This window comes from Anomaloglossus baeobatrachus, chromosome 5 (assembly GCF_048569485.1).
Source record: "Anomaloglossus baeobatrachus isolate aAnoBae1 chromosome 5, aAnoBae1.hap1, whole genome shotgun sequence".
Taxonomy (NCBI): domain Eukaryota; kingdom Metazoa; phylum Chordata; class Amphibia; order Anura; family Aromobatidae; genus Anomaloglossus; species Anomaloglossus baeobatrachus.
Genome location: NC_134357.1, coordinates 477,149,454 through 477,165,265, shown reverse-complemented (window position 1 = coordinate 477,165,265; position 15,812 = coordinate 477,149,454). Strand labels below are relative to the sequence as shown.

General features: G+C 43.3%; 1 protein-coding gene across 3 annotated transcripts in view; it reads right to left on the bottom strand.

Moving 5' to 3' along the window:
* Positions 1-6,109: 6,109 nt before the first annotated feature.
* LOC142310358 (uncharacterized) overlaps positions 6,110-15,812 on the bottom strand; it is a 63,253-nt gene continuing 53,550 nt past the window's right edge. For all 3 annotated transcript variants that reach the window (XM_075347875.1, XM_075347877.1, XM_075347876.1), the window contains exons 5-7: positions 15,502-15,627; positions 14,591-14,626; positions 6,110-8,437 (exon numbers count right to left, since the gene is read on the bottom strand). In XM_075347875.1, the coding sequence (XP_075203990.1) occupies positions 8,379-8,437; positions 14,591-14,626; positions 15,502-15,627 (221 nt within the window). In that variant the 3' untranslated portion in view covers positions 6,110-8,378. The remainder of the gene's footprint in view (positions 8,438-14,590; positions 14,627-15,501; positions 15,628-15,812) is intronic.

Here is a 15,812-nt window from a genome sequence, read left to right as displayed (position 1 = left end):
GTACCCCACTGTCAGTGTTATTATCCTGTACCCCCACTGTCAGTGTCATTATCCTGTACCTACACTGTCAGTGTCATTATCCTGTACCCCCAGTGTCAGTGACATTATCCTGTACCCCTAGTGTCAGTGTCATTATCCTGTACCCCAATGTCAGTGTCATTATCCTGTACCCCCAGTGTCAGCGTCATTATCCTGTACCCCCACTGTCAGTGTCATTATCCTGTACCCCAGTGTCAGTGTCCTGTACCCCCAGTGTCAGCGCCATTATCCTGTACCCCCAGTGTCATTATCCTGTACCCCCAGTGTCATTATCCTGTACCCCCAGTGTCAGTGTTTTGTACCCCCAGTGTCCGTGTCATGTACCCACCGGTGTTAGTATCATTATCCTGTACCCCCAAAGTCATTAACCTGTACCCCCAGTGTCATTATCCTGTACCCCCAGTGTCATCCTGTACCACAAGTGTCATTATCCTGTACCACCAGTGTCAGTGTCATTATCCTGTACCCCTCAGTGTCAGTATCCTGTACCCCCAGTGTCAGCAGCATTATCCTGTATCCCCAGTGTCATTATCCTGTACCCCACTGTCAGTGTCATTATCCTGTACCCCCACTGTCAGTGTCATTATCATTGTACCCCCAGTGTCAGTGTCATTATCCTGTACTCCAGTATCAGTGTCATTATCCTGTACCGCCAGTGTCAGCATCATTATCCTGTACCCCCACTGTCAGCGTCATTATCCTGTACCCCCACTGTCAGTGTCATTATCCTGTACCCCCAGTGTCAGTGTCATTATCCTGTACCCCCACTATCAGTGTCATTATCCTGTACCTCCAGTGTCAGTGTCATTATCTTAGGCTATATGTAACTACTCTTCAGGGGTGCTTCTGTGATGCCCTGGAACCAGGGGTCACAGGTAATAACACCTACCACATACACACACCCCCACCCCCTGTGAGGACACACCCATCACCCGAAAGGGAGACCTGATGCCTCCCTCAGGGCCAGTAGTGCACACCAGGTGGGCAGAGTCAGGCGGAAAGACACGCCCACCGAGGAGACTACTGTCCTGAGGCAGGAAATACAAACAGAAAGAGTTGTACAGTGACAGTGAGAGGAGTGGAGTTGCAGAGCTGTCAGGGACCCGGGTAGGAGCCTGGGACCCTTGAACTGTCAGGCAGGCAGACGGTGGTGGACGTCTGCAGGAGTACCGGTACAGCAACCGGTGGAACCATAGGGACCGAGCCAGGGTTGGAGCCCGCCGGCCCTGAACCGGGCAGTCAACCGTGTACCGGAGCACCAGAAACCGGGTACTCAGACCCCGTCCTAGCTTAGAAGCCACTGAGTTTAGGGAAATTGACTGATTGCTGGCTGGACCTCATGGGTTCAGCCACACCCAAAGTCCCGAAAGAAGGCAAAAGCCCACCGATACTGGGTGAGTGCCACTGCCAAGGGCCAAACACCCGACGGGCCAGTGCCTGCGGGCAACCGATGGCTCTTCCGGCAGCTCAACACCGGGGAGCGGGCTACCACTGTCCAGGCAGGGGAGCCGAAAAACCACAACAAGAGGTGCAAGGGAAAGGGGCCACCATCAACCTCACAGGGGACACAAGCAGCCGGCTGCGGGACCCGACCATACCCGAACTTTGGTTTACCAGTGACTCTGAATGTGAATTAATCGTGAGTACACCAGTGCCATCCGGGCACGACACTGCACCGCAGCACGGCACCCTGCACCCCGTCAACAACACCGTCGCCAGCGGTCCCCCACCACCGGGCCCCGGGACACACCGCCCTTACCCACGGAGGGGCTAACATCTAAGCTGCGGCCGCAACACCGATCCCATATGAGCCCACCTTCACTCCAGCCGCAGCGGTGGTGCAACCCGTCACCACGACCCGTGGGTGGTGTCACGACCCGTAGGACAACAACGCGGCCCACCCGGCTGCGCGCCTCGTCCCACACCACCACCCTACTGCCTCCCCCTTAACAGAACGACATGGCCCCCGGTCCGGAGGCGCTCGTGCCACCGACAACCCGAGCCCGGACCTCGAGCGGCTCGGCCCGAGCAGCGGAGAAGCGGCCGGGCCCCTCTCAGGGCGGGACACTTCTCTATGTGATGATAGTACAGAAGGGGCCTCAATATAAATACATATAAATGTGTGCGCACTGGAAAGTGGGATTTTCTTAAGAAAATTCCGCAACCTCTGGTAGAATTCCGCAACAAAAAACGCATGCGGATTTGCCACGGTATGTTGCGTTTTTGGTGCAGATTTGCCGCGGTTTTTCGTGGGTTGGTCCTTGCGGTTTTTACCCATTATCTAACGGAAAAAATGCAGGTACCTGTGGAAATTAAGTGACATGCTGCTTTTTGCTGCAAATATTTTGCAGCGAAACGTGGAGAGAAAAAAAACGCAGTTGTCGTGGGCGGGGAGGGGACGCTGCGCTCACCCACTGCTCGGGTCCGGCTGCTGCTGCTGCTGCTCGGTCGGTGGCTCGAGCGGTGGGCCGGATCCCGAGGACTCGAGCGGTGCTCCTCGCCCGTGAGTGAAAGGGGGGGGGGTGGTTTGGTTTAGGGATATTGTCCGTGACACCACCCACAGTTGTGGTGAGGTTGTGACACCACCGCTGCTCTGGACGGGGATCCCGGGAGCGATGACAGGGAGCAGCTTGGATGTTGTTTCTCCCCTCCGTGGGTAGGGGGGTTGGTTGTCCCGGGGCCCGGTGAGGGAGGGATGGCAGGCGGGCTACGGGGCCTGGTGAGGTGCAGGGTCGCGGGGGCAGCACTGTGCCGCACGGCACACTGTGGTACTCACTCAGTTCCAATGGCTTCCCACCGGTAACCCACTCCCCAGCTTGGATGAATGCTGAGGGAGCCCCTTTTGCCCGCAGGCTCTGGCCCTGGGAACTGTAGCCTTGGCGGTGACTGTATTTCCCTTCATGGTTTGAGCGGTTGCCTTCAATCGGGTCTTGACTGCTGGGAAACCCCGGAGGTTCCCTTCGCTAACGGATTTGACCGGTTTTACGGTGACTCCTAGCCTGGTCGGGGTCCGTAAGCCCTGCCGAATGGTGCTGGCTTCTCTTCGCTCCCCGATCCGGTACCGGCGGGCCACCGCCCGTCCCCGGTCCTTACGGTTCACTTCAATCAGCCTCTCCTGCAGACGGTCACCACCGTCTGCCAACCTTGCTGTATGTGCCCGGGCCACGCACCCGGACACGGTCAGTCTCCTCCACTACCACTTCACTCCTCACTTCAACTCCTCTCAAAACTAATCTCTCTACTCTCTCCTTTTCCCACCTCCAGGACTGTGAACTCCTCGGTGGGCGGGGCCAACCGCCTGGCCCACCCCCTGGTGTGGACATCAGCCCCTGGAGGGAGGCAACAAGGATTTTTGTTTGACTTCGGTGTGCCTAGCCGGGGTGTGGGGTGTGTTGTTGTAGTACCTGTGACGTCCTGGCTTGTCCAGGGCGCCACACAGTGTGCACACACCATTTTGATTTTCTCATAGATTTTGCTGGAGAAAAACTGCAGAAAGGTTATAAACAAATTCTGCAGCTTTTCTGCAGCAAAAAATGCAGTGTCCGCACATGGCTTTATAGGGGATTTCCCAGACAGATGGGGGCAGAGGGGGATTAATTTTAGTAAACGTTTCCATGTGAAGATGCTGGATAACGTTCTGCTTCTCTTTGATTATTGTTTGGCTGATGGACTCGGTGGTTTTCCTAGGACAAGGAATGTCCGTGTAAGAAAAACTGCAACTGACTGTAAATAACAGATTCCATTAGTAACTACAATAAATAAGAGGCTACAAGAAATCCTGTGCTATCTGCAGGCACAGGACAGGGCTCTTCTGCACTCTGTATGGTTTGCTAAAGGGCGCAAGTTATACTGAGAGAAGCCGAAAATGATCAACTAATAAAAACGTTTATGGCAGCTACAGTGTGGGCCCCTAGAGGCAATTATCCTGGTAGGCCCTGGCACCCCAGTCCGACCCTGTTTGCACTCATCACTCCAAATCAGGCATTTCCAATCTTCTACTGTCCACTTTTCTGCAAACTTGAGCCAACGCTTCTTATGATGGTATTACAGTTGAGGCTTCTTTCTGGGAACCATTCCAGACTTGTGGAAGGTGCATCGCACAGTGCTTAATGGATGCCTGTGATCTCACTATTACGAAGCATACGAGCCTCTTCCACTGCCATATTTGTCAAGCCAAAACTGATAGACCTTGTGATGAGCCAAATTTTTGACTCCGATATTTTGCCTAGGCGTTCATATCTTGGGTTTTGAATGGATGGACGGACTTAATTTCATATTGTTGGACTGTGAGAACAATAGGGGCAGGGATGTACTCACTTGGTTGCTTTGTGGGACCACAACACCATGTGAAGCTCAGATAAACGTCTGCTGCAGATTCCAAAGCTATCTACAAGGAGTGCGAAACCATGGAGGCTGGAACTTTAAAGGGTCATTCCCATCTCCAAGATCCTATCCCAATATGTAGTTGATGCAATAATAATATTAGCAAATTCTGTACATCCAATTAAAAATGTAGTACAGTTTTCCTGATTAGCAAAGTCTCTTACCTGATGTGCAGGGCATTGCAAGACCTTAGGTATCCATGGTTATAACCACTAGCAACTAACTAAACGTTTCTATATGCGTGGTCATAACCATGGATACTGCTATGCCCTGCACATGAGGTAAGTGACATAGTGAATCAGAAGAACTATACCACATTTCTAATTGGAGGTATTTTATAATATCATTATTACTACTACGTATTAGGATCTTGGAGCTGGTAATATCTTTTTAACTGACAGAGATATCAAATGATAAAAAGGGAAATCCAGGAAGATATGTGAGAACTGCAGTTTTTATTAGTTAATATATTTCAAAGTTCACTGATTTCTTCATCAGGACAAAACGTCACTCATGGTTTTGTCCTGATGAGGAAGTCTATGATCTTTGAAACATATGAACTAATAAAGACCACAGTTCTCACATGGCCTCCTGAATTTCCTTTTTCATCATTTGGTGCCTTCGGCAGTGCAATTAAAGGCCCATCCACCATGGTTTTCTGCTCATTAAGGTGAAAACATCACACGACTTTCAGTTCTGGGGGCTGTTCAGTCAGATGAGGAACATTTACACAATCAGTGAAATTTGGGTGCACTGTGAAAGGGAGACATGATCAGAAAGCAAAACTTTTCTGACCTGGGACACACACATGGGAGAGCAATTATGTGATGGGGTCTTCTAGACAGGAACCCTAATAGTTGAATAAAAATCGTTTGCATAACGAAAGTAAAAGAGTTTTACAAGGCAGGATACACCTGTTAACGTACGCAGGATATTCGGAATCTAAGCTGCTTCCTGAAAAATAGAGATAAGTGTGGTAACTGCTGCTGAATACCATCGTGCAACACAAGTAGTTGTGATTCTTAGTTCACAGAAAACTCCAAAAATGATGTGAAAATCGAAAATGAAAGAGATTGTAGTTTGCAAAAGTACTTGTGACAAGGGGTAATTATGGTTTATTTGTTTTTTTCTATAAAGATGTTGGGTAATTTTCCCTTTACATAACTTTAAACCCTGCTAATTTGAAGTTTTGCAACAAAAAAATTCAGAGCATTCTAGAAGGGTTTTGGTCATTCCCATGGCGGTCCTGCAGGCAGGACCAAAGTTGGAAAATATGAAAGAGCTGTTCTATATAATAAAGTAACCACTGAGTATACATTGTTGTATACTCAGTGGTTACTTTATTACATAGAATAGCTCTTTCACACTTTCAACAGTAGTCCTGCCTGTGGGACCGCCATGGGAACGACCAAACCCCTTCCAAAATGCTCTGATTTTTTTTAACAAAATTTTTGTACAGTCCTGGCAACTATGCAATGAGAAAAACTCCAATCGTGGCCACCATCAGTGGCGGACAAAGATAGCAGTGGTCCCCTGTTAGAAAATGGATAGTCCCCTCATATTTGAAAACTCATGATAAAGCAACTATCCTGTTCTCTACAACAATACACCAGAAATTGTGAGCCATGAAGTTTATTAGCTCCTGCCCTTTTGTACAATCTAATTGACAGTAGGAAACTGCTTGTAAGTTGACAGTGGACCCTTAACCTATTGACACCCCAATCCATTGAGCAGCTGCCGAGGTTGCTCAAATAGCATGTCCATCCCTGGCCATCATGATTTTTAAGGAAATTTGAAGAGAAAAAAAAATGAAAACACATACAATATTTAGTTTTATTCAATTCATATCCAGTACAAAAATAGATGCAAAAATTTCAAAAATACATATGTGATTATATATATTCACAATAAAGTATATATACATACGCAGTGCCCCATATTTATCATTGACCCATTGATTTTTTTAATAACCCGTTTTATATTTTCATATGACATTTTAATTTCCTACTAGTTTTTTTCCTATATTTTTATACATATTTACAAAGTGCTTCTTTACACAAAAATTCACATTTCGGAATCCTATGCCTTCTGACATGTCCTATGGCTTTGCAAACGTTCAGGGTTATTTACAATGGAATAATTGTATTGTCCTATTGCATAATTTACGGATAAGTCTGCTTTTAACTTTTTGTATTTTGTTAAGTTATACAATTTGATTTGATACTATCTTGCTCCACTTATAAAAATGAAAAAAAAAATACCTTAAAATATTTGTTTTTTTAAAAATTGTATAAATTCACATTACGTAATATTAAAATATTGTTTTTCAATCTTGCAATTTGACAAATGGTGATGTATTATAGGTGACTTTGGTTTATAAAACCATTTTATGGAATACAGATACTGTATATAATAAGTAATTGAGGCAGGATTCTCTTATTTATGGGAAAAACTATATCTTATGACTTATAATTCAGGCATCAACTAATCAGTAGAGAGTAGACGTATTGACAACTAATCAGTAGAGACTAGACGTATTGACAACTAATCAGTAGAGACTAGACGTATTGACAACTAATCAGTAGAGACTAGACGTATTGACAACTAATCAGTAGAGAGTAGACATATTGACAACTAATCAGTAGAGACTAGACGTATTGACAACTAATCAGTAGAGAGTAGACGTATTGACAACTAATCAGTAGAGACTAGACGTATTGACAACTAATCAGTAGAGACTAGACGTATTGACAACTAATCAGTAGAGACTAGACGTTTTGACAACTAATCAGTAGAGAGTAGACGTATTGACAACTAATCAGTAGAGACTAGACGTATTGACAACTAATCAGTAGAGACTAGACGTATTGACAACTAATCAGTAGAGACTAGACGTTTTGACAACTAATCAGTAGAGAGTAGACATATTGACAACTAATCAGTAGAGACTAGACGTATTGACAACTAATCAGTAGAGAGTAGACGTATTGACAACTAATCAGTAGAGACTAGACGTATTGACAACTAATCAGTAGAGACTAAACGTATTGACAACTAATCAGTAGAGACTAGACGTTTTGACAACTAATCAGTAGAGACTAGACATACTGACAACTAATCAAACAAAATTTTAAAATACATTAATGCACCACTATGCTACATGTTATTGCTGGGTCAACCGGATTCACTTGGATTGGAATTAGCTGCAATATCTGACACAGCCCATGGATGGAAGTAACAATATTTTTGGAAAAAACAGGATTTTTTTAAAATCCCGGACGAGCCCCCAATTGAGTAGCTTGAGTAGTTTGCTATATTCCTAATATACACATTTAGGTATTTTGTAAAATTTGGTGGTGGTATTTTATTTATCTTATAATGAAGATATGGTGGAGGCGGATAAATGTAAAGGAATGGTTCAGTCAAAGTTAGTTAACAACCACCCATAGGATTGATGATAACTTTCTGATCGGACTCACACTGATCTACAGAATGGGGAACTTTTATATTCATAAATAAATGGATTTCCAGGTCAGATGACCACCCTCGCTCCATTCATTCTCTATGAAGCTGCTGAAAAACGCAAAGCATAGCGCTCAGCAGCTACATAGGCACATGTCCACTGCTGCTTGATTCTAAGGGGATAAAAGTTCCCCATTCTGCTAATCTGAGCATGGTTGCCCCCACTTATCTTCTGGACAGGTGATAATTTGTCTCCAGACAAGCCCTTCAAAGAGGGTGAATGATGCTGAAACATTTAGATAACAAATGGAAAATATATCTTTACAAAAACGAGAGATGTTTTGACCTCATGCTAATAGGTTACATCATTTAGGATCATTCTGTCATTCGATCACCAATTTTTAGTCCAGTGCAAAAAAGGCAAGTTCTACCAACTTAGCGAGGTTCACACATGGTATTTTTAGAGCAACCACATTTCTCCTTGGATTGCTTCATTAAGCAGATTCCGGTGTCAGTAATGGTGGTATGTTTCCGTTTTCTTTTTCAGGTATTTCTGTTTAGAAAGAAAGAAACATGACATTAGGCAAGAAAGGTAACCCAAGCTGTTTTATGGGTGAAACAGAATATTCTATGATTGAGTCATTAATTGCATATAAGCATACTTTTTTCAATGATTCCCTGTTTTGCCAGGTGTCCTCCATGGTTTGAAGGATTTTTGGAGAATCCACCAAACCAGATCTGTGCAAAGTGCGGCCTGCGAATAATATCCGGTCTTTTGGCTGTTCCCGTCTTGTCCTTGGAACAGGACAGCAAAAGGGACAAAAACCATGACACAAAGGCTTCACCATGCGATTGTCCTCCCCTTCCACATGTCTCGATTTTACAGGTATCTGGATTCTTAAGATGCAGATAGCGATAATTATAATCGTGGAGGAGACAGCTGAAAGCTAAGGCTCAGATTGGCAACCTGCCAAACTGGGCAGATGTCCGGTGGGCTACAGCTATAAATTACAAAGTGGGGCGCCAGCCCCGTTTTGCGTCCACTTTTTCCAGTTTTTAGCCTCCAGCCCTCTTCCACATACTGCCACTTTGTATGTGTACATGTGCACATACTCACAGCACCACAGCAGCACACAGGGCTGTTACTATGTCTGACGCTGGTCATTACCAGTGTCAGGTCAATTTTTGTAGATGGAATTTGCACTCTACTCTCCTGTCCCTGATGGGCAGATTAAATTAGCTCCTCTGCGCACCCAGAACCAGACACCCTGCAGCCCTTCATCTTCCCCCATCTCAGCAGTAACACTTTTTCCTATGTGATGTATATACAGCTGTCTTGATGTCTCCTATGTGATTTATATACAGTAGTTGTAATGTCTTCTATGTGATGTAAATACAGCAGTCACAGTCTTCTATGTAATGCATATGTAGCAGACGCAATGACTTATAGAATGTATATAGAGCAGTCACAATTATATAAATTATATAATTTACATACAGCAGTTGCAGTGTCTCCTATGGGATGTATATACAGCAGTCTCGGTATCTCCTATATGAAGCAGTCTCAGTGTATCCTATGTGATGTATATACAGCAGTCGCAGTCTTCTATGTGATGTATGAAGGACATAATACTATATAGTATGGTGCAGTGTTATTATAGTATATAATTTAAAGTGTACTGAAGAGATGTTAATATAGTCTGCTCCTGTGCATATAGTATATAGTGTAGAATCCACACTATATACACTGGCATATCTACACACTATATAGTATATATACAGCTCTACTGTATGTTCTTTAGCATAGTATATAGTGTAGAGCTGTGTATATAATTGATTGAAGCCTACATTGTGGGGCCATTTATACCGCTCTTGTCCTGTATACTTGGTGTACTTCTGAGAATCTTCTCTTATCATGTAAGTGTGTGTCTATATATATACAGTATATATATATATATATATATATATATATACAGTTAGGTCCAGAAATATTTGGACAGTGACACAATTTTCGCGAGTTGGGCTCTGCATGCCACCACATTGGATTTGAAATGAAACCTCTACAACAGAATTCAAGTGCAGATTGTAACGTTTAATTTGAAGGTTTGAACAAAAATATCTGATAGAAATTGTATGAATTGTACACATTTCTTTACAAACACTCCACATTTTAGGAGGTCAAAAGTAATTGGACAAATAAACCAAACCCAAACAAAATATTTTTATTTTCAATATTTTGTTGCAAATCCTTTGGAGGCAATCACTGCCTTAAGTCTGGAACCCATGGACATCACCAAACGCTGGGTTTCCTCCTTCTTAATGCTTTGCCAGGCCTTTACAGCCGCAGCCTTCAGGTCTTGCTTGTTTGTGGGTCTTTCCGTCTTAAGTCTGGTGGATTTGAGCAAGTGAAATGCATGCTCAATTGGGTTAAGATCTGGTGATTGACTTGGCCATTGCAGAATGTTCCACTTTTTTGCACTCATGAACTCCTGGGTAGCTTTGGCTGTATGTCTGGGGTCATTGTCCATCTGTACTATGAAGCACCATCCGATCAACTTTGCGGCATTTGGCTGAATCTGGGCTGAAAGTATATCCCGGTACACTTCAGAATTCATCCGGCTACTCTTGTCTGCTGCTATGTCATCAATAAACACAAGTGACCCAGTGCCATTGAAAGCCATGGATGCCCATGCCATCACGTTGCCTCCACCATGTTTTACAGAGGATGTGGTGTGCCTTGGATCATGTGCCGTTCCCTTTCTTCTCCAAACTTTTTTCTTCCCATCATTCTGGTACAGGTTGATCTTTGTCTCATCTGTCCATAAAATACTTTTCCAGAACTGAGCTGGCTTCATGAGGTGTTTTTCAGCAAATTTAACTCTGGCCTGTCTATTTTTGGAATTGATGAATGGTTTGCATCTAGATGTGAACCCTTTGTATTTACTTTCATGGAGTCTTCTCTTTACTGTTGACTTAGAGACAGATACACCTACTTCACTGAGAGTGTTCTGGACTTCAGTTGATGTTGTGAACGGGTTCTTCTTCACCAAAGAAAGTATGCGGCGATCATCCACCACTGTTGTCATCCGTGGACGCCCAGGCCTTTTTGAGTTCCCAAGCTCACCAGTCAATTCCTTTTTTCTCAGAATGTACCCGACTGTTGATTTTGCTACTCCAAGCATGTCTGCTATCTCTCTGATGGATTTTTTCTTTTTTTTCAGCCTCAGGATGTTCTGCTTCACCTCAATTGAGAGTTCCTTAGACCGCATGTTGTCTGGTCACAGCAACAGCTTCCAAATGCAAAACCACACACCTGTAATCAACCCCAGACCTTTTAACTACTTCATTGATTACAGGCTAACGAGGGAGACGCCTTCAGAGTTAATTGCAGCCCTTAGAGTCACTTGTCCAATTACTTTTGGTCCCTTGAAAAAGAGGAGGCTATGCATTACAGAGCTATGATTCCTAAACCCTTTCTCCGATTTGGATGTGAAAACTCTCATATTGCAGCTGGGAGTGTGCACTTTCAGCCCATATTATATATATAATTGTATTTCTGAACATGTTTTTGTAAACAGCTAAAATAACAAAACTTGTGTCACTGTCCAAATATTTCTGGACCTAACTGTATAAATATATATATATACACACTATATATATATATATATATATATATATATATATATATATATATATTTTCTATATCCATTGGACCTATGGGTATGTGTCCAAAAAACTTTATCCTGCTGCATAATATCTGGTACTGTTCTATTACACACACACATGCAGTACTGGCCAAACGTTTGGACGCACCTTCTCATTCAAAGAGTTTTCTTTATTTTTATGACTCTGAAAATTGTAGATTCACATTGAAGGCATCAAAACTATGAATTAGCACAAGTGGAATGAAATACTTAACAAAAAAGTGTGAAACAACTGAAAATATGTCTTATTTTCTAGGTTCTTCAAAGTAGCCACCTTTTGCTTTGATTACAGCTTTGCATACTCTTGGCATTCTCTTGATGAGCTTCAAGAGGTAGTCACCGGAAATGGTTTTCACTTCACAGGTGTGTCCTGTCAGGTTTAATAAGTGGGATTTTTTGCCTTATAAATGGTGTTGGGACCATCAGTTGTGTTGTGGAGAAGTCTGGTGGATACACAGCTGATAGTCCCGCGGAATAGACTGTTAGAAAACTCTTTGAATGAGAAGGTGTGCCCAAACTTTTGGTCTGTACTATATATAGGTACCGTAAATAGAGTATATATATATATATATATATATATATATATATATATATATATATGTATATATATACTGTATATATATATATATATATATATATATATAATTTTTTTTATTTTTTTATTATTATTATTATTATTATTATTTATATACCTACTGCATGTACAATGGGTGCAAATCTAAGTGTCTTAACATGTGCAGGGCACTGTAAGGACTATCATACTATGTGTGGTGCGTTGTGAGGACAGTCATACAGTGTGTGAGGTGCTATGAGGATCCTCATACTATGTTTAGGGGGATGTGAGAACTGTAGTACCTTATGTAGTGGGCTTTAGGGACCATCATTCTATGTTTGGGGTCCGTGGGAACCTCCATACTATGTGTGTGGGGGGCTGTGGGGGCCATTATACTGTGTGTGGGAGTCTGTGGTGGCCATCATTGTTTGTGTTGGGTTAAGGCTTTGTATGGAGGACTATAGGGACTCATACTGTGTCGTGGGCTATGAGGAACATCATACTGTGTGTGGGGTATGACGGGGGCCATCATACTGTGTTTAAAGGCTATGGGGGCCATCATTCTCTGATGGGAGCCTGTGAAGTCCATCATCCTATAGACTGTTAGGGTATCATGCCGTGTATGTGGGAGGGCTGTGGTTTTGGGGGTTGTGTAGCTATCACATTTTGTGGGGAGAACTGATGATTAAGGTACAAGGGCTGAATAACAGGAGCAGTGTGAGGTATACATTTTATAATAAGCAGTGTTTTGATTAGCTGCTACTAATAAGAGACACTATCGTTACATGTATCATCAGTATCAGCTAGTCAACAGAATTAATTCTGCTTAATATTAATAAAAAATAATTATTTTTATTATATTAATATTGAGCAGAATCAGTTTTAACCTATTTCTTCAGTGCTCCACAACAATCACAATCTCTCATGTGGCGCCTCATTAAAATTGATCTGCGCCTCCTTGCTTCAAACCATGGGACATATGATTATGGACATCAAACATGGGGTCATGAATTGCTACTTTGGCCACTGTCCATGTCTGGCTTAACCTCAAAAAATTGGCGATCTACCAGGACTGGACTATCAGCCATCAGGAGAACAACCATGCCAGACCCAATCTGAAAGATGCCGGATTCTAAAAGTAGGTTTTTAGAATCTAGATTAAGTATCTCATAATCGATATCTTATCATCATTCCACACCTCAACAGATGTAGACTATAATTCTAGTATTAAAGCTATAAAAACTATTTTGCCGTAAATCTAAAAACGTCCAGATAAATTAGAGTTTTTGGTCATCCACAAATTTTAATTTAGTAAATAGCTTATGCAGTTGGTGCTTTTTTTACATGTTTTTTTTTCTTAGAAGTCTATGTACAGTAATACCTTGACTTAATGAGTTTAATTTGTTCTGTGTCTGAGCTCTTAACTCAATTTGCTTTTATGTCAAATTAAATTTCCCTATTAAAGTGAATTGAAATGCTATTAATCCATTCCAGACGCTATTTATGGCTCCCCATCCTGCTGGGATATGGCCCCCATCTTGGTACTGTATATATGATCCCATAACCTGGTGCATGGCCCCCATCCTGCTATATATGATACCCATCCTGGTACATGGCCCCTATCCTGGTATATATGATCCCCCATTCTGGTACATGGCCCCCCATCCTGGTACATATAAGACACCATCCTGGTACATGGCTCGCCATCCTGGTTTATATGATCCTCCATCCTGGTACATCACCCCCATCTTGGTACATGGCCCCCCATCCTGGTATATATAAGACACCATACTGGTAAATATAAGACCTCATCATGGTACATGATCCCCCATCCTGGTACATGGCCCCCATTCTGGTATATATAAGACCCCATCCTGGTACATGGCCCTCTATCCTGGTTCATATGATCCTCCATCCTGGTACATGACCCCCCATCCTGGTAAATGGCCCCCCATCCTGGTATATATAAGACCCCATCCTAGTACATATAAGACCCCATCATGGTACATGATCCCCCATCCTGCTCCATGGCCCCCATCCTGGTACATGGCATACCTTCCAGACACATGGCCCCCTATTCTGGTACATATGATCTCCCATCATGCCACACACTTAAAAAGATATATGATACTCACCCTCTCTCTGATCCCCTGCAGCAAGGGGAGAGTGCCGCGCTCACATGCTAAACAGATAACATGCACTGACACGCTGATCAGCTAACTGCATGAGAGGAGGATGCCGTGCTGCTGGGGATCGGAGGGAGGGTGATTATTATAAGCTGCTCATGTCTCAGTTCTGCTTGTATCTTGAAAAATTCATAAGTTGGTGCACTCTTAAGTCAAGGTATTACTGTATCTCCCATTTGCATGCACAACTTTGTGTAGGGGTCTCTTTTCCTCCATTTGTTCTTTGGAGGGTGAAAATTAATTTAGTTAACTGTGGTACTCACCTTGCCTCACGAGGTATGCTTGTGAAAGATGGCGATCTAGAAGGGATTAAAACAGATTGAAAATTAAATTAAATAGTAATACTATAAGCAGGTAAAAATGTGTATTTTTGTAGTGGATTTTACTCATTGCAACGTTATTATTATTTTTTTTAATCAATTTCTGATTGGTCGGGATGTTGCGAATCAAAGCACCATCAATCAGATAATGATGGCCTAAAGGGAGCTTTACACGCTACGACATCGCTAATGCGAACTCGTTGGGGTCACGAAATTGGTGACGCACATCCGGCCGCATTAGCGATGCCGTTGCGTGTGACACCTATGAGCGATTTTGCATCGTTGCAAAAACGTGCAAAATCGCTCATCGGTGACATGGGGGTCCATTCTCAAAAATCGTTACTGCAGCAGTAACGAGGTTGTTCCTCGTTCCTGCGGCAGCACACATCGCTCCGTGTGACACTGCAGGAACGAGGAACCTCTCCTTACCTGCCTCCCGGCCGCAATGCGAAGGAAGGAGGTGGGCGGGATGTTACGTCCCGCTCATCTCCGCCTCTCCACTTCTATTGGGTGGCGGTTCAGTGACGCAGCTGTGACGTCGCTGTGACGCTGAACGAACCGCCCCCTCAGAAAGGAGGCGGATCGCCGGTCACAGCGACGTCGCCGGACAGGTAAGTAGTGTGACGGGTCTGGGCGATGTTGTGCGGCACAGGCAGCGATTTGCCCGTGTCGCACAACAGATGGGGCCGGGTACCCACGCTAGCGATATCGGTACCAATATCGCAGCGTGTAAAGCAGCCTTAACTTAAGGGAGGGGCATTCATTTTATAGGAAGTCCCTTAAAATCAATGAAAGCATATTAATATAAAAGATGGAAACATTTAAAAAGTTTGCGAAATTTAGAATATATTTACCTCTGTCAACGATCCTTTTTCGCCTTTTTATCAAGTAAACGAAGGCCACAGCGACTAAAGCAACAATAAGAAGTACAATGACTATTGAGAATGTAGAATTCTTGCTCTTTAGAGGGGATTGTATTGCTGAAAAGAAAGATTAATTTTGTTTAATACCTTTTTCCATTCACTATAGTCCAGTGGTTTTATAGTAAGAGACGATTTCATATGGTTGTTCACTGTTGGTACTTCTTGAGTACTGTATGGTAGAGTGGCAATTAGAGATGAGCAGATCTTTTGAAAGTTCCCCCCAAAATTTGTTAAAAAGCAAA